Genomic DNA, 20,443 nt, shown 5'->3' on the forward strand with positions numbered 1-20,443 from the left:
GATTGTGGAATTTGATAGTTCTTGTATAAATATTCATGTAGTTTGAATCGGTGGTCTAATCGACCAAAGCAACCTAATTGATTGAGGTGCTCGACTCTGTATCTTCAAGAATAAATCAATACAGAGGGCTAGAGCCAAAAAGCATTAATGCTGGAGAAGAAAAGGAAATAGAGACAAGAACCACGGACCCCCCCCCCCCACTAAGGAGAGTACCAGTCAATAGGAAACTGAACATAAGGCCCTTATGGATGACGCGTCCCTGAAGGAGAGCACGAAATAGGTTAAGAGGACTGAAGATTAAGCTAAGACTTGCTTCATCTAGACTCTTAACATGTCAAGCAAGCAAGCAATTGCAGAAGATCCAACAGGCATTCCTTGACAGATTAATCTATATAAACTGTAGCTCAATATCAACCGAAGGTAATTAAATCCTACCCACTCTAATAGATTTGTCTTCTTCTTTGGCTCTGCAAATTTTTAATTTAGGGTTCTTAGCACCAAATCTGCTGGGAAAATGTAATACTCCACATGTAACTTGATCGTCAGAGATGATTACTTGATTAATACACAACCTTGTTTATCTTCTTGAATAAGTGCAGAGTCAATTTTCAGAAGCAATCACTGAGCCATCTATCTTCAATTTGGAAATTCACTTAAATTTGTTAGTTAAATGTTGATGCATACTTTACATGATTGATTAATGCGAATTCTTGCTCTATGTGATCGTCTTGCCCTATATATAATTGTTGTAACAAACACCATGAAATAACGAATAGAGAAACAAAAAACGAAAACACATAAGGATTTAAAGTGATTCACACACCAATATGATATGCTACCTCCACAAGCGAAAAAGAAGAGTTTTTCACTATATAGAATGAAGAAGAACAAAATGAGATCTCACAACCAATCGCCAAGAATGGTGTTACAATAACTCCCACCCAAAATCCTAATTGAAAATTCCAATCTCTCAATAATGTGATAGGTGAACACAAGATATATATATATATATATAGACTCCAATTCGGTAAATGGGTTGACCTATCAGCCCAAGCCCTCTGCTATCACCACAAATCTCTGCAAACAAGTCATTTGAATCACCCACTAAAATATATCGGTACGGGTCTAACATCCAAATCGGATATAACAATTCGGATAAAAACATATCAATAATTTCTTCGTCTTCTCAAGCAAATTAAAGAATACATAATTAATCTGTTAACAGTGACCTAAACTACTTGATGTTGGCTTATTTCAGACACTGGAGCAAACCTGAGAGAGGTAGGTTGGGCAAGATTCATTGGGACTTGGATCTTAAGCTTTGAATGGTAAAATTTGAAGTTTGAACACGGCATTGTCAACTCGTATAACTAAAGGAAATCCTTAGAAATGGAAGTTTTGAGTTTTACCAGACATGGATATGGGTGCATTAAAGTTGGGTTCTGTGGTCCAATTTACCTCAACACCAATATTTCTAAAAACATGTGATGTTTCCATGTCTGCAGATATTTGTTTCAATCCCACCCAATTGTGTCTTCTCTTTTTACATTGCTACAACCAGACCTAACTTTTTCATATTATAAGAAATTTTTTATTGTTACACGGCTTTCAAATCCATAAAAACGCTCCAGCTGTTAACAAATCCAAAAATAATACAGTAAATCTTACTTTCATTACAGGGAACTGATGTTGGTATTAGGAATCTGAAATTTTTTTCCAAGTGAAAAAACAATGCTATTCTGTCATGTGGTTATTTTCTTCTAAGCATAAATCAATGTCTTTGTGTTTCAAAAGATAATCCAACCACAAAGAGTAAGACCGTGAAATTTTAGTTTAAATGACTCTAGTCCATCTTCGCTTGTCCTGAACTTAATCTGAAATAGGTTTCTCACCCATGCAAGTTGTGACTCAAGTCGACTAGAATTGAAATTAAGGCTGAAATTTTACACAGGAAGATCATGATTATCAGTTCATGATCTTATAGAAGTGTTGAAACTTATGTCCTACGGCATTAGCCTATATAAGCCATTTTACTAGGTAAACTAAGTCTTCCAGTACTCAATCAAAGAGAAACAATGTTGCAGACTCAATTAAGCTAAGTCCCCGAGTTGATAAGGGACTTAGGGATGATCATCTAATAGAGCGTAAGGTTTTGAGTTCTACTCTTCATACCCTTGGAGGTACTCTGAAAGAAAATTGAATAATTCTCATTCAAACTCGAAATAACTAATCAACCCTTTGCAGCTTACTGGTTCTGGGCCTTCCAAGTCTGGAGCTGCTGTCCACTTCCCTTTGCAGGACTTTTCTTTCATTTGTAAGGTTTTCTTCTTTTTCTTAATAAATTTATACTTGTAAAAGTAAGAAACCACCTCTAAAGAAAATAATAAAAGTTGGGGGATATGTACAATTCAAACATCAGAAAACGAAACAAAATCTTTAGCAGGTGAAAGCTCTTTAATTTTCTTTTCATTTGCTTCACTGGGTTTAATAGGAACAGATGCTTTTAATGCAAATCTAATTCATAAACCCAAATTAATCAGTTCTATGCAGTTTTTGTCCACAGCTGCGCGAGCCATTAATTCATATCCCATAGAAACCAACACAACCGACAAGGTCCGCATGGTTTAAACGCTTTGTGTGCACTTGAGAAATCTGAATGGGATCCAAAGTCCCTCAAGAAGGAACATTGTTTCGTAACAGACAAATTTTGATAGATACGTTTATATAAGAAAGCAAATTGTACTTTTTTTTTTTTTTATGCTCATTATTTTCCGCTCTTTTAGTATATATATCTAGACAAACACAAGACAAGTTATCGACCATTCAAGGCCTTTGCCCATCTCAAAGTTCTAAGAGTGAAAGAAAGAAACAAAAGAAACCCATCTCATTTTGGTTTCCAGGTCTGTTATTATTATCAATCTGCCCTTTCCTCTTCATCTTCCTCTTCTCCTCTGCGTTCCTCTTTTCAGTTCAGCCCCGGACAGAATGAGACCTGCTTTACTAGCGTTCCTCATGCTCTCTGTTGTAGTAGAGGCTCGAGGTATGAAGTCTATTTGTAGTGAATGTAAGAATGAGAGGGTAGTCTTTCTTTGGAACTATTGTCTAATTTGTTTTTCTCTGTCTGAAATTTAGGAATTCGAGTACTGCAACAAGAGTTTGCTTCAGCTGACCATCAGATTTTCCATGTGGGTATTTGAATTTTCATGTTGTTAAAATGATTCGTATGGACTTTTCTCTATTCTTTTCATGTTGATTTTAATGGTGACAAGGGTTTGATGATGCAGGACGAAAATGAGAGGAATTCGAGAAAAGAAAGTGATGGTGTTGGTGTTGGTGTTGGTACTGTTCTTTGCAGAAATGGGCAGTGTTCAGGTACCACGAAAAGATTTGTAGATTAGACAAACAAGCAAGCCCATTAATATGGTCCTAGGAGTCACAGACCTAAGCTTCTTAATTTCGATCTCTATACCTCTACTGTTCATCTTCTGACTGGTTACAGACACTTATATTATTTGATATCTGACATGAGAAATGGGTTTTTGAGAAGAATAAACACCCAAAATCTTTCTCTTTGTCCAAAGCTTCTCCACGTATCACTAGAAGGTCTCTTCTTGTATGTACAGATGCACAGCTCGTTACAATAGTTCATAAGATAAAAATAAAATGTTCTTCAGGTTTGAAACTAAACTTATGAAGCTCCACTATTATCTATTTTTGCAGGAACAAGAAGTAGAAAACTTGAGAACTTCTCTACCTCTTCGACTTCTACAAATTCAAAGGTTAAGCTAATTTTAAGGAAGTCAAAACATAGAGACCCCTTTCCCACCCTCTCTCTTTTTCACTTCTGTGTGATTCTAATGCTCTTCAATATGTTTACAGAAAGTGAAAAACAGTGGGGAGGCAGAATGAAACCCGCAACAAAGCATCTAGACATACAAAGAGATGAAAATTTTACCGTTGAATCAATGCCCGTTTCTGGACAAAGGAAGGTTTTGCCAAAGCGGTATCCAGATATTATAGACATAGCAGGGATGGATTACTCTCCGGCAAAGAGAAAACCTCCTATTCACAACTGAGTATACCTGGCGGCTAATGGAACAAGACAAAAACTGGGTGCTTGAGTTTGAGAGGAGAGAAAAGGAGGATAAAAAGTGGCAGTGTAGCAGGAAATGCTGCAGTTTTTAGGTTTAGGGTCTATTAATCGATCTTGTACATAGTATCATTATACCATTTTGATGATCATGTACATGCTATTTACTCTCTTTTTTTTTGGTAGGACATGCTATTTACTCAGCCCTCAGGGTTTCAGTGTTTCAGTAAGCTTTGCAAGCTATCAATTATTACATATATGGGAAGGTGCCAAAATAAAATGAGTATAATTTAATGCCCTTGAATTGTTAGTTTCATGTCTTTGTTCCGTTTGATAAAGAGAGTCAGAGAGATAAATTATGAGAGAGATTCTGCTGAAATATTTTTATTTTATGGTTCAATGATGGTACACATTACAGAAGCTTTAATGGTTTACCAGGGTACAGATCACAGAAGCTTTATTGTTTGTTCCTGAAACACTGTTTAGTTTCTAGTCCAATCAATGATAGTTCAGAAGTTCAAATTAAGAGAATTTGGTGGAACTTAGAAGAGACAGGGTCACAGGGATGAGATAAAGCAAGCCTCAGCTAGCTTTTCTCTATACTGCAACTCTGATCTTGAAACAAAGCTACTTGCATAAGGTCTCAGAAACTTCTTGAGAACATATATGAACATGACAAGGCCTATGTCAAGCCCCTAACCAACAAGTCTTCTTGTCAAACGGTATTGGTATGCAAGGTTTAAAGTATCCCAAAATACCATACGATACTAGTCGATACGTATCCATATTTGACTCAACTGATACGATACATCTAGATATGTCTCCCCATTGAATTACACTAAAATATATCAGCTAGAACGATACAATACTCAATACAGGACGATACGTCTCTTAAAATCACTTGACCGATACGATACTCGATACCAATACTTTAAACCTTGTTGGTATGGCCTGACTAGATTGGCTTCAACCGTATTCATATTAGTTTCTGTAATGGGTTGCTTTGGTTTGGTTTAGATTCGAGACATGCTCGATCGTAAATTATGAAAAACTATGATTTCTTGATGAATTTCGTGCTGGTATCATGATATAGATTTTGGTATGCTATTTGATCAATTTGGATTTGTTTCATGGGCTAACTTTTATATATATATAGGGGAGAACCTCCGACCCCAAAAATAAAAACCCAAGGAGATTTGACTTAAAGGGTTGTTGATGTTTCCACCTAAATCAACCCCTTGGGTTAATTTTTTCTAATTTTTGACAAAGTTACCAAGGTTCCTCTGGAGCTAGATATACCAAGTGAACAGTTTGTACACACCTTTATGAAGAGGAAATTGTTTGGGTGCTGCGTAGTAAATGTGCAGTGTTGTGTTACGTAGTCAAGATCAAAACTAGGATCAAGATTTCGATCTCGACTGTTCATCTCGCAAAGTTATTCTCTACACTTGTAAGAAACAAGTGGTCATCAAAATCTCAAGACCATACACTACACAGTACTACGCATTAAGTACGCAACACCCAAACAAGACCCTATGAACAACGCTATAATGAACCTACACATTCTGATGAACCAAATCTCAGGTTCATTTATACTCTGTAGATATGGGTCACAGGAGGAGCATGGAGGTGTGTAGGGTGCCACTAGAAAACATCAGAATGGACATCACAGGAGTGGTTGGGTGACTCAATATGATAGGTTTATGGCATTATATGACCAGACCATTTGTGTGATGGTGTATGGTATTTTGTTACTGTAAGCGTACAAAGGCCCACTAGGAATTTCTTCATGGGCTCCTTTGTTTCCCCAATTGAATGCACTGGTTGAGTGGTCACATCTTCGGGGTTGGATGTGGGCCCCCATTATTTCTCTGTTGGGCCATGCAACGGTTGGTCCAGCTTTGGAGAGGTTAGGGACGGAAGTCGGAATAGGGTTAGATTGCATTGAAGGCAGGCATGATTGTTCCTGGACAATAATGCTAACAAATAGTAGTAGCATACATGCACTAAATGTGAGGTGTGTAAAGTTCAACATGTGTTTCCGAAAAGTTGGACGTTTATCATCATTGAGATATCTATGTATGGAATAGCAAAGCCCATGGGCCCTACCTTCTTGGACCACTGACCACTCATGCCGTGCCATCCCTGTCTGATAAGAGCCATGCCCATGCACGGTGAATCAGGTTAATTGGTGACGGTAATTTACAGAAGTTTCTTCTACAAAATTATTAAATTACCCTTGGTTGTTAGGTTGGAATGTGGTTGGATAGCCGCCTCCGTGGGTTAAATCAGAATCAGATTTAATAACAACACCATCACAAGGATGCGATTTTACAGCTCTAAACTAAATAGTTAGGGAGTAATGGGAGAATGATTGAACATTACCATTCAATGATTTAGGTGGGTGGGGGTACTAATAGTTGAACCTGATCGTTGAGGGTTGTCCGATCATCCAGCTGGCCCAGATCTCCTCTTTGGTCCACATATTAGAAGTTCATGTTGACCAACCTAACCGTAGGGCTTTAATTAACTACAGTGTTAGGCTCTACCATGCACAAGCTCTCATTGGTGATACAACGGCCACATTGCTTGAGGCGGATCTCTTGGTAGGTGAACATATTTTCTTCAATCTAGAGGTGTAAGTTTGGCCCTGATGGCTCTAACCCGCCCTAAACCCAAGTTGGACTTGAGCTAAAGGCCCTGAACTAGGGTCAAGGGCGGGCCTGGAATAATTTCCTGGCCCGCCCAGTTCATCCTTGATTTTGACCTGATCTTAGCCCTGATCTTAGTTTTAATCTAGGCCCATGATTTGAGTCTGAACCCTTCACCCATATGAAGATGAATTAATTCTAATCCACATTGGTGAATACTTGACATGTGTCAAATTTTAAAAACATGATCATGTTTTATAGAAAATTAATAAAAATAAATTATATCTTCATTACCAATGTAGTAAGCATCAATCTAATTTTGGTCTTGATCCTGACTCTAATTTTGGCTTTAGTCTTAATGTTAATTTGACCCTAATCATTTACTAAATTTTTACCCTAGTCTTCATATTAACATTGATATAACTATAAGTCTCGATTTTGACCTTCAATCATTTTGATCATATTAAACTATGAGTTTTATTTTTTTATATTATGTTTAAGGTAATTTTTATTTTTCCGAACTAAGTCATTCTTAATTCCTAAAAAACATTGATTTTTTTTTAGGACTAAGGTGAGATAATATATTATAAATAATAAAAACTAGTATATAGAGAATCAATATTTAACAAATATACACCCCAACTTCTCATCATGAATATTGACATCTTTCCTTTGCCTCCAATGTGATATTTCAGAAAAAATTATTAAGGGCAAATGGTTGTGTTTGTAACTAAAATATCATTTTCTTTAACTATGAAAAAAAATTAATATTAAATTATCGTTGATTTACTTGTTAACAAGGTTTTAAATATGAATTTTTTTTTTGTTGAATAAGGATATCAATGAGAGAGGTTTTCAAATTTCCATCACCAAAGCAATGGGAGACTCTCAGAGCTCAATATAGAATTAGGGAGTGAATTTATTTATGTTTATAGCAACATTATTAACTTATTGATTATTTTATCATTTTGTAAGAGCTTGGATTATCTTAAATTTTTATGAATTTTATTTTTATTTACTTGTAATATTTATATTTATTTTTATGAATTTACATTTGATATTTTAGGTCCAAGGATATGATCAATTAAAGCTAGGGACAAGGTCAATTAAGCCCGAGGGAACAGGTCAATCAGGTCAAGAACAAGGCTAGAGACGGGGGTCAATTCGAGCCAATCGGGGTTAGGGAGGGCCAAGTGAAGGTCGTGGCAATCGAGGCACGAATATCAATCACCACCCATCGCGACCGAACCAGCCGACCCAATTAGTTGAATGAAGGAATTAGGGCGGGAATGCCTGCGACTTGGCCCTAGAGAAGCGGAAACAGCTAGAACATATATAACCAGACATCTGATCAGCAAGCCTGGACTCGAAGAGAGAGCCCCTCTATCAGGCTTGAGCGTGGGCATTATCCTCGTACAACAGAGGAATACGCAAGCACAGTGGTGTGCCTGAGTCAAGAATTGACTCTCCTAGGTGTAGTCATGATCTTTGGCGGTTGTTGCTCGGGAGGTCCGAACACCCGTTCCCAAGCACTGTCGATTTGTCTAGTCTAATGAGTACCTTGGGTTTCTCCAAGCCAGAAATCTGATCAATTAAAAGTTTAGATCTGAGCTTTTATTTACTTGATTTTTGTTACTTTTGGTAGTGAAAAGGAGAAGATTGGATTCATCAGAACTCTGGCTTATAAATCCCAAAGAATTTGAGATGATTAAATAGCACTATTTGAATCGCAGATTAATTAACCTAATCTAAGATACTGGGAAACGAAACCGATTTAACAAAAACAAAGAAAAAACTGTCTTGCCAAGTTCCAGTTAAGTCCGATTCCTGGATCTCAATGCTCTTTTTTCAGTTTTGGCTTGAGTTTTTCAACAGGAACTGGAGCTATCTCTTCTTGTCTTCTCTCTTTCATCTCTCATCTCTCATCTCTCATCTCCTCCGCCTTCTCCCTCTTAGGCTCCGGCAGTTTCAAAAACCGGAGGAGTTTGAGAATGAAAGGAGGAAAATCCTCTTCGGCTCTGGCAGTTTCTTAGATCGATTTTGAAATGCGGTTTGAGATTGAAAGGAGGAAAATCCTCTTCGGCTCCAACAGTTTCTCAGATCGGTTTTGAAATTATAGTTTGGGACGATTAAAAACCCTAATTGTTGTTTCATCTTTTACTATCTTTGCTGCTCTGAAACCTGTAATTCGTAAGCTTTGTGATTGGGGGTTTAAACTAGGGTTTTGTTGGGTGGTCGGAAAACAAGAAATGAAGAGCACTATTGATGTAAGTTAGATAGGGTAATTACGTAATTTCCTTGTCTTAGAGCGAATTTAAGTTTTAAATAATTTAAATAAAGTAAGAACAGTTGATAATTTTATAATTCATTTTAACAGCAAATGTAATTGTGGATAACTTTTAATTATTCATGTGGGTACCATTTAATTTACTCTCTCATTTTTGAGTGATCTAGGCAACATATCATAACAACCTTAGTCTAACCAAGTTAGGTAGAACGAATCTGTTGGTAGAGCTTTGAAGAAGGTTTTCCAATTTTTTGGGATTATGTGAAAAAGGGAGTTACTTAATTTTAGCTATAGTTGACACAAGGTGGAATATGTCTGATCTTTGTTTGCTGCTGCAGGGGTGCTCGTGCTCCTGGATGTTCTACAGTCCGGATCACCTCTCCACTTGGGGAACATATACGTCTTCATCAACGTTTTTTCACCACTAAGTAGGGGTGGGACCTATATATATATATAAGACTTACTAGGGTTCCCACCTTTGAATTATTTTCTCAATACTCAGACATAGACCACACACTTATTGGGTGGTGAAGAAAACTACTTCCTTGACAAAGGAGGTGGTCTAGACTCGATGCTTTTAAGTATCTTTATTTTTATCCAACACCCAAAAACATTCTAGGACAATTATTGAATTAAGAAAGAAACAACTAGCACATCCATGGCCCAAGGAGACATCATCCAATAGTGAGAAAGAAAAGGGATTTGTACCATCCAAGCTTTATTCAATTATTCAATTAGTAATGATAGACACCTCCAAAATGAAGAGGTCATTCATTGAGTTCAACATTATTAGTGGCACATTAATAGCCACCACCCCTTAATATAAAACTACCACTTCCAACATCTGAAATAAAATTTCCCACCCTAAAAGCTGCCTAACCCAGTTTAGGTTCGGGCCCTACATCTATGACCCTTCCAGATCCAGAGGCAACCTATCCCACATCCAGTCTCTTCATGGTTCCCTACTTAAATCTCTGATCATGTGACTAGTATTGTTTTATTAGGACTAACGAACAATAATGAGACTTATTAGAGTTGAAGCCAAAGCTTGCCAAATCATCCATCCAACTGCACCTCATTAGTCTAAATGATAATCAAGCAAGAACCGAATGGTTCAAACATAAAAGAGCCTTGATTCTTCATGTATGGCTTCTGTTTTAACACCTTCCACATGTGGCATATAGTGGAATACAAGCCAAGTAGGGTTAAAACAGAAGCCATACATGAGGAGTCAAAGCTGCTAGAGGGGTTGTAAATTTTGCATGCAAAAAATCCCTCGCTTGCATGCCTGAAACTGTCAAGAAGGCTGCTGGTGAGAGCTGAGTTAAATTATACAATAAATGTTCAAAGAAGAAACACCACCAACTCCTGTCTCATAGAAGATAAGAGGGTTTTCACTTTTCAGGTGGAGAGAAACAGGAGTGCAAACCATTTCAAGGAAGTGACCGATCAAACACCTTGTAGGCAATAATTGATGGTCTTGGAAAAGTAACATTTTTTATTGGCCTCAATGCTGTTTTGGGGCATTGCTTTGGACTTGCCATTACTCATTGCACGGCACCAGTTCCTGGCAATTATAAAATCAACTCAGGCTTGGCAAATGGTATACGAAGGAAAGCATATTTGACATTAACTACAATTGGAAAACGCTCACTGCAGGAGTACACCATGCGTTTTTTCCTGTTCCCCTGTGACAATAGGAGAATGAAATGACCTCTTTGACATATGGTAGTCCCCTTGTCCATGAAACTTCTTGGGGGCCCAAGTAAGTTAGCTTTAGCTTTAGGAATGGATGCATACGGTACCATACCATAACTACGATGCTTGCCACTCCAGCTGCATTATGTATTACTAAGGACTGATTTGCTCATATAATTTTGCTTTATTAAAAAAAAATACAATGGTCGTAATGGCTACAAAACTTCATGCCCTAGCCATGGATCCGATCAGAGTTCAAATTCTTACTGATGACGACAGGTTTTACATTCAAGTTCCATGATGGGATATTTTAGTTTTTTCTTCTGGTAAATGGGAAATTCTTAATTTTTTAATCCATGGTTCATCTAGTCAACTCACGACATCAAATAATCAATTCATGCACACCGATCTACATCCTCTGGGTCAGCTTACGCATACCTCAACTACATTTAACATTTTGTGAGGGTGTCCTCTGGCATTACAGCCAAGTGAATTCAAATTAAAAGGCAAGAAAGTGGGAGTGGACCTTTTAACATGTTTTCTAGTTTTTGAAATTCTTTTATGTTTTATTTTACTCCCATTTTTAGTTTGCTTTCATGGAGCGATCCATCCATGTTGTAGTTAACAACCATGTATTCTTCTGCGTTTAGAAAATGAACCACGTTCTTCCACAGGAGACTACTGCTGCTTCACAAAAAAACCGTACACTTGAAGGAACTTGCTTCAGTCTTGTGCATTTACATCATGCGAAACAATGCAAGATGTCCAAATTCAATCACAACCATTAGTATTCAACGGTCGAGGTCAAGATCAAAATCTCAACTAAAATCTCATGTCCTACGGTCCAAAATTCTGCTTATGGTTAACCGAAGCAACCACACAGTTGAAGAGCACATTACAAACATGCTTTCCAAGTCGGCCCGAATGATAAAGAAGCCTTTCGTTGGACGGAGAGTTCCGCATTTACTATATCAATGAAATCACTGATTAACTTGCACTGCTAGTCTGCTACAACATCCTAGCTCAAAATCCCCGAGTAACTCCAGTCTTCATGCCCCTAAAAGGTGAGTTGTTTTAACCAGACATTTCACCTTCGCTTGAACCGCATAACCATATAAGGTTAGCATTTTCCAAGTTACAAGAAGGGGTGAGATTATGAATCGAATCAAATCGAATGGAACTAAATGTTTAGCAGCTGGATTAGGCTGAGCTTGTCAGATCTTATTTAGTGCTTTGAAATTTACTTGAGAGTGTACGAAGCTTGCAGCCTAGTTTGCGGATATTTTCTGATGCAACTACCCTGCGGTTACATGTTACAAGGTACTCCCTCGCAATTCCTCGCCTTCCCACCACTAATTTATAATAATCCCCATTCCGTGCAAAAGACCCTAACTGATGCGCTGCTAGACAATGGTCATATTCCTTTTGAACCAATTCTGCACATGCTTTAAGCCCAACCAAACATCAAGATGTGCACAAAAGCCCAAGCATGGGAGTCAGGCTCAATCTTATGTAAAAGGCCAATGAAGAACTATCTTCCAACCAGAGACCCCATGACCACCAATTATTCCTTTTGGTCAAGAAAAAAAAGGAAATGAGAGTCAAAAGTAGTCAAGTCAATAACCTATAGCAAGACATGAAAACCAACCAACCAAACGACATTGAATTTCCTGTAAGACAAGAAATCCATATATCTGGCTCAAGCTTATAGCTAATGTAAGCTCGTAATTTGAGTGACCTTGGGTAATCTCAAGAGAACATGATTTGAACAAAACAGAAAAGGGTTCATATGTCATAGTAATATTAAAACCTTCAAAAATGGCAAAACTCTTCAGCCCTACACAAGGAAATATGAAAAGCCATAATCGACATCATCTGACGAGAACTGGAAAACCTCTCACATGCCTGTAAAGGCCTTCTTAGCAACTCCACCAGACGATCCCGCAGGAATCACTTTCACCACATTAAACCTCACTGTCTTTGACAGTGGCCTGAAAGAAAGGGAAAAGCACAAATTTATCAGTTTATGGCAACCTCTCATCGATAAAAAAAAATTTCCAACATTAATGGATAGGAAAATATAAAGTGAAAGGATTGAACCTGCATTGGCCAACTGTAACATGGTCTCCTTCCCTCACACGGAAACATGGAGATATGTGTGCTGCAATGTTTGAATGCCTCTTTTCATATCTGAAAATAACAAGAAGGAAGATTCAAAAATTTCAGCCCAATTATATTGAAAGAGGAAAAAATAGAAATATAAAGCAAGGAGGTGATAGCAACCAGATCTTTTACCTCTGATATTTTTTGACATAGTGAAGGTAGTTCCTACGGACAATAATAGTCCTCACCATCTTAGCACTATGACAGGTTCCTGATAGAACACGGCCCCTGATTGAAACATTTCCAGTGAATGGGCATTTCTTGTCAATATATGTTCCTGTGAACAAGAAAATGTTTATGTTATCTGCAATTACTAAAGTTCCAAGATAGACTACCTACAAGAACTCCAACAACGTACCATTTTTTATTTTTTTTTGTAATCACGTACCATTAACATTTTATCATTACAAATATTTGACAATCAAACCAGCCTGTAAAGTACATCCACCATCTAATTCTGGAAAGAGATTAGAATCAAGACAGAAACTCAGACAAAGAAGTTCAAAAACCAGAACTGCAGTTCGAACTGAAGGAGTGCCTCTTGAGAGCATGATGGAGTCATGGCTGGAGTCGTAACTTGTAAGTGATGATCTTCAAGAAGTTTATAACCACTTTGGTGATTTCTTCACAACATTATTAATTCTAGGTTCAAGTCATTGTAAATACCTAATTGATCTTTCTGACGATTGGAGATATCACTTTTGATAACTTGCTGGATTGTAATACCATTGTGAATTGTTACTGGCAAGGTGATAAAATTCTAGATGGATCTGAGTATTATTCACAGTAGGGGTCCATTAGTTAAATATTGAGGCCCCTCATCTTTTGTATGACCAAGGATTGAAGCAACTTAGATAGTTGCACTTGTGGAACATATATGGTGGACATATGAAAGAAACCCAATTTGGGTGTAGAACCATGGATGTACAATGAGTCAAAACTAAGTCATAAAAAGTAAACATGAATATGGCAATGAAAATGTCCACATAAGATTAAGAAAAAAAAAAGGTCTACATAAGCTGCCTAGAACCTAACAGAACAATAAGTCCCGACTACCTGCATTTTTTTAACAAAAACATATGTTGCTGTGTCAAAAATCAAATAGAAAGAGCTAGTTTTCTCCTGGTGAACTATGATAGTGAATAATAGGACCTAATCGTAAATTGACCCACTATGGATGAACAGAATTTTAAAATACAATTAAAAATAGTTTCTAAGTCCCATTCATATGTTGGATTACAGGAAGAAAATCACCACATTATATTATAATTGGTAAAATGAAGTAATTAAAATCATAATGAAAATAAATTAAGACTAAAAATAGATCCAGCTGTCATTGACTATCAATGGTGCATGGTTCACAGAATTTTACACAAGTATTATACGTATTTCTAACCCTAACCATCATATAATAAGATTATTACTTTCACAGATCATGGGCTGCATAACATTCAGGGCACATCACAAAATAAATCTATTTCAAAATCTTTAAGACGCAACAGAATCAACTGACAAAAAATCCCTGGGCAACACTTCATAAATCTTCACTTAGAAAAGACCAAAAATTTAACCACTCTACACACATGCCGGATTTTATTCTTATGTGGAGAGCAATGTAGTCTGTTTCGTTTCGGTGAATTAGGAAATTGGGAGCCAAAAAGTTCAATTACTTCTTCTCTTTCTAATAAGATAAGTATTTTATACATATAAATATGCATTCGTCAGCAAGGATGTGTTTAATTCATATGAAGAGAATTATCAGTAGGTCTTAAGTTATCTTTGTGAAAACAAATACCTTCAAAGTAAATGTTAAGTGACAATCGACCAATCACCGGCAAAAAAGCAAAATCCAAATGAGATGCTAAAATACTCAGAAGTACTCAAACAACTTAATAAAAAATCTGGGCAACAGAAACTACGATAAGGAGAAAGCAGGACACAAACCTTCAATCGCTTCTCGAGGTGTCTTAAACCCCAACCCAATAGTCTTAGAGTAGCGGTTGCCACCTTTCCCAGGCCTCTTTCCCTTCCCAGATTTCTTCGAGCTGCAGATTTCAAGATTATATAAGCAAAGAAACCAGATCCAAGCTTTAAAGGTCAGGTATATATATCTTACCATAAGAACACCTTAGGCTGCTTCAGAAATGCCTTCTCCGTCTGATTACAAAGAAGAACAATTTCAATTCGATCAGAATAAACGAACTGCTAAGTACATACGAAGAGCGCCAATGAAAATACTATTGAAATGCAGAGAGAAAGAAAATTTTCTGTCTCTTCGTATTAAACTGGAAACCAATGGCTTACGAAATAAGCGAATACTTCAGATACGCACCTGTTCCGCCATAGCTAACGACTATCGACGAGACTGAGATGCACAAAGGCGCAGAGAATCCCTATCACCCGGCGCAAACCCTAAACCAAGAAGAAGCGGAGAGTCCAAAAACCCTACCCTTTGTTGAATATAAAAGTGACGGGAGAATTTCCTACCCTAATTTCCAATTTTACCCTCAAATTTTTTTTCCTTGTTTTTTTAATGCCAGTGGGGTGAGTGGAATTTTGGTTCGCATTCGCGCACGGCTCTGGGAGCCCGTCACGTGGTGCTTTATAATCCTACGGCTAGAAATGAAAGTACGGTATGATCTCTATTGCATGTCAGGAGAGCAAGTGACGATGGAGATTTTCACTCCCCTTCAAACTATCCCAGCAGCCAAGGTTTAAAGTATCCCACGATACCATACGATGCTAGCTGATATGTTTTCATATTTGACCAAATTGATACGACACATCTCGATACATTTCTCCATTGAATTACACTAAAATATATTAGCTAAAGCGATACAATACTCAATACAAGACGATACACCTCTTAAAATCACTTGACTGATACGATACTCAATACCGATACTTTAAACTTTGCAAGCAGCAACCTCTCCTCCCAAACCCTCGCTCCTCCTTCCTCCTTCTCCCAAACCACCCAAACTGAAACCCCATCCTCCAAACAACCAAGACCTAAACGATGGAGAGCTTCAATCAACATTTCAGACCCTTTGCTTGATGGCATTGATATGAACCTTGAGCCAAGGTTTAAAGTATCAATATCGAGTATCGTATCGGTCAGGTGATTTTAAGAGACGTATCGTCTTGTATCGAGTATTGTATCTCTCTAGCTAATGTATTTTAGTGTAATTTAATGGAGAGACATATCGAGATGTATCGTATCGGTTGGATCAAATAAAAATACACATCGGCTAGTATCGTATGGTATCATGGGATACTTTAAACCTTGCCTTGAGCAGCCCCTTTTTAACCCCCAACTCTATAGAGATGGACATGGACCCATCCCAGGGGTAGCAATTCGAGTCCTAAGCTAGAATGTTCAGGGATTGAAGAACCCTTCAACTAGTAGAGCACTGAGAAATTCTTTGAATTTGAATTCCCCTGATATTGTATTTCTAATGGAGACTCATACTACAGTTAGGAAAATTAAAAAATTGATTAAGGCCCTGTTTGGTTACTTGAGTCTAGAGATTTCAAAAATTTAGAGATTTCACATTCATGGAGTCATGTTTCATAAAATTAACTGTTTGGTTAGCCTAAATCTTTGGAATGAAATCTGTAAATTCATCTTGAAAAAACATTTATGAAGTTATGGTTCAAATATTTAACGTTTTTATAGTAGAAGTAAAATCTCCAGATTTCACCTCATACCATAAATATCCAAATTCACGTTTTTAGTGTAAAAAAATGATTCCCTATATTTCATAAATCTAGAGATTCACACAACCAAGTAGGTATAAATCTCTTATTTGTGAATCTAGAGATTTCAAATCTTTGAATTCATGTAACCAAAAATGCCCTAAGTCGTTTAAAATGGCAGTAGCTTTCCATGTTGAACATCAAGGAAAAGCTGGTGGGATGATTATTATGTGGAAGGAGTATATCAAAATTACCATTAAAGAGGCTGACAATGGTCATTGATACTTAATTGTCAGTTATGAAAGAAGACTCATTCTATTATGTTTTGTATGTGGTGATCCCATCCAGAGTAACCGCTAGAAGGTTTGGCAACACATTTCTACTATTGGAGTATCAAGAACGGATCCGTGTCTATTGGTTGGCGACTTTAACTCCCTCACATGGCAAGAAAAGAAAGGAGGTAAATCAAACTTTTTTTCTTTTTCTTTTTTTTGCGAGGTTCATCGCAAAGCAACGGAGCTTTATATTAATGCCGCCGAGTGGGTGCGAACCTAAGACCTCCCCTAGGGAAGTTGAGTCTTTATATTAACTGCTTTAACATAACACATTTGGCAGACTTACCTTATAATTGTGCAAACTTTCAATCTATGCTAAATGATTGTGGTTTGATGGCTTTGGGGTTCAAAGGAGCTATGTTTACACATCCAGAGGGTAAAGAGGTGAGCATCTTAACTTTGTGGCAACATTGTGAAGGGGATCCTACGGTTAAGTTGGGACAATAAATGAAATTCAATCAAAAGGCATATAAAGCTTAAAACAAAGATACTTTTGGCCGTTTTTTTTTGGTAAATTAACCTTCATTCAATACAGGAACAACACCTTACCTCAGACATACAAAGATCTCTAAGCCAGGGAGTGGAATTTGGCCAAGACGTCCTTCCTGAGGTGGACGCAGCCTTCCTTGTCAGTTACCACATCTAGCAATAAAGGAAAATAAACAACTAGAGAAACAACTCAATATAAAGGAGCTGAAAAGGAAACTAGATGTACAACTAGAGGCACCACGAGGTTCACCTCTACCCAGGGAGCCTTATATTAGCGGCCGAGTGGGTGTGAACCCAAGATCTCCCCTAGGGAAGTTGGGTCTTTAACCGCTTTAACATACCACCTTTGGCAAGCTCCAGATGGAACTTATTCTAAAGAGAAAGGTGCAACAGCTCAAAAATATGTTAGATGAAGAACCAAGGAGAGAAGAGGAATTTTGGCTTTAAAAATGTAAAATTCTCTGAAATCCTAATCCGATAATCCATCGTTTCAGGTCTGCGAATGCGGAGTTCAAGTAGAAGACAACTCTGGACTATTTGAGTTGAATCCGAGAAATTGAAAATAGAATCTATGGAGTTGGATGAACTAGAAGAAGACCCCGCTGTTTTATTTGAGTTCAAGAGGAGAGAGAAAGTCAGTTCGAAAAGCATAAAAAGGAGATTTCGCATGCACGAAAACTTATGCTAAAGGATTTAAATGCTAAGGTAAATTATACCATTGATTAGGAATGTTTAGAAGTACCTACCCTTCGAAGCCCGTCGAAAACAGATTTTAGAGATGAAAGTTATGGGGGGTGGCAAGTCACTTTGACTTATTGCCCCCACCTAGAAAGAGGGTATTTTTTGAAATCCAGCCTTTAAAACGCTATTTTATTGCTCAAGTTGCTCACAAATGAATTCTTTATGATTTTTTGAAGGCTGAGAGCTTGGGAGAAAAGAAAGGTGGAGAGTTGAGTCAAATCATTGTAGATTGAAGTGTGTCGAATCGTGGATTGTGGAGTTTATCGAACGAAAAGGCAAGGAAACCTCTCTCTTCTTTTTCTATGGGTTATTTCGGTTGGTGGTTAGCATTTGTGTTAGAGAATGTTGGTAGGAGAGTAAATGCTTGCTATTGAATGTTGGTTGGTATCATTTCACCTATTTGAGACTGATCGAACCTTTGTGAGACATGAGCAACTTTGTAAGAGCCAATTTGGGGATTTTGAATTAACGATTAATTGGAAGGATTAGAATGTGTTTTTGGGACAATATTAAGTAAAAATGTCAATTTTGGTACGGTACCTGAAATTTGGTATGGCACCATGCTGTAACAAATTTATATAGTACGATTTCGACATAAAATTAGTACAACAAAATGGCACGATTCAGTACATGGTATGACATAATTTCATTTATAAAAAACTCATTATTCTAATATTCTAATTTGTAATGTTGCCACAAGAAACTAAAGTATTGGCTAGAGCATATTAACATTATTAGTTTCGATCGTCTAGTAAAAAAAATACGGTCAACCCAAAGAATGTAATTCCAAATGCTACTGAGTTATAAGTTATAGTGCTCTCCACAAACGGTTTCTAAGAAATTTGAATTAATGCTTCCCTTACTGAACACTTTAATGTTTGAGCATACAACTGATCCCTCTTCCAGTGACACTCAAAGACGGTGGAAGTTATGTACAATGGAGGTCCGAAAATTGGAAATAGGTGACCCTGGAAGTTGTTTGGCAAACGACCCTTGAGAATCCTCCTAAAAGGAGACAATGAAATATACCATTTGCATTTCCCAGAAACGTTAATTCAGGCAGGAATGGGGTATGGTGGCTAGGGTCACCTATTCCAGTTTCACATATTTTCTGCAAATGTGCAACAGAAAGAAAAAAAAATGCCTAAACCTCAAATTGAAACCCAACTCACGTGAGAGAAATAGAAAAAAAATACTTGATAAAGTACATAAATAAGTTTAAAGTAAAATTACATAAATATTCCTCGTATGGCACGATTTTTGGTATATGGTAAATCGGTATGATATTTGGTACATACTGATGGTATAATATCTGAAACTGATATTGTACTAAACTGAATTTCAAAATTCAATTGTCATACATACCGTACCAAATTTTAAAATGGTGCGGCACAATACGATTTAAACAATGCAGCACAAAACAGTTTAAATGGTTTCGATATACAATTGACACTCTTAGACTAAGTTTCATTCTGTGGCACTAAGTCCAAAGAGGTTATAGATATGAACCTCCACCCCTACACACCTCCCCCACACAACCCTCGGGCTTGTGGGCCCCTAGTCAATACGATTGGTTGATGATGACCAGCCAAAAAAAAAGTTCCATGGTTTTTTTTTTTGGGTAAATAATAATTTATCAATATTACCATGTATAACACCTAGAGGGCTAAGTACCCAACAACCAAGGAGTGGAATGTGGTCAAACAGTTATTCACAAAATAGACCAGGCCCTCCAAACTAGGGAGTTTGTTAATCCGTTAGACACCCTTGGAACACAGTTAAAAACCCAAAGATCCAACTGTACAATAATATGTTTTACATGAACTAAATGTTGCACATCCGTTTAAAGATCCATGGGGACACAGTATTCACCATCTTGCATCGCCTATACTTTTCCAATTCTTACATATCAATCTTTAAATGATGGAAAACTTGAAGAAACACAAATATAAGGAAAGGAATGGAGAAACACGCATTGAAGCGGAGTTGAATACACACAGGCAAACAACTAAATTGAGCGAAATCTTCATTAAAACCACAATCTCCTATGAATTCACCATGTAAATCTTGCCGCATTTGATGTTTATGAGCAAATTCTTTGACCATTGGAGTTGAAACTCAGAACTAGGTTGCGGTTGTTTGACACGTATTAAATGCTAATCTGACGGTAACTATAAAAGGTAAAATAGTAATTGTAATTTAATTATTTAGTTTATAAATTTACAAAAGACTATCTCATTAAGAATCAAATTTACAAAGTAAATCCAAAAACCTAATCAAAACGATTTGCGAA

General features: G+C 37.2%; 1 protein-coding gene and 1 long non-coding RNA gene across 2 annotated transcripts; one reads left to right on the plus strand and one right to left on the minus strand.

Annotated features, from left to right (window-relative positions):
• Positions 1–2,827: 2,827 nt before the first annotated feature.
• LOC149025298 (uncharacterized) lies at positions 2,828–4,461 on the plus strand. The gene is made up of 5 exons (XR_016171444.1): positions 2,828–3,040; positions 3,133–3,185; positions 3,285–3,372; positions 3,721–3,779; positions 3,880–4,461. It is a non-coding gene; the product is annotated as an uncharacterized LOC149025298 (long non-coding RNA).
• Positions 4,462–12,363: 7,902 nt separating this feature from the next.
• On the minus strand, positions 12,364–15,331 carry LOC149025299 (small ribosomal subunit protein uS17). The gene is made up of 6 exons (XM_089145517.1): positions 15,222–15,331; positions 15,006–15,046; positions 14,834–14,934; positions 13,022–13,166; positions 12,827–12,916; positions 12,364–12,717 (listed from the first exon to the last, which is right to left on the minus strand). Exons 1-6 carry the CDS (start codon positions 15,231–15,233, stop codon positions 12,624–12,626), a joined length of 483 nt encoding a protein of 160 aa, XP_089001643.1. The 5' UTR covers positions 15,234–15,331; the 3' UTR covers positions 12,364–12,623.
• Positions 15,332–20,443: the final 5,112 nt, after the last annotated feature.

This window comes from Hakea prostrata, chromosome 2, assembly GCF_041222555.1.
Source record: "Hakea prostrata isolate BN-2017 chromosome 2, UWA_Hpros_2, whole genome shotgun sequence".
In the NCBI taxonomy this organism is placed as follows: domain Eukaryota; kingdom Viridiplantae; phylum Streptophyta; class Magnoliopsida; order Proteales; family Proteaceae; genus Hakea; species Hakea prostrata.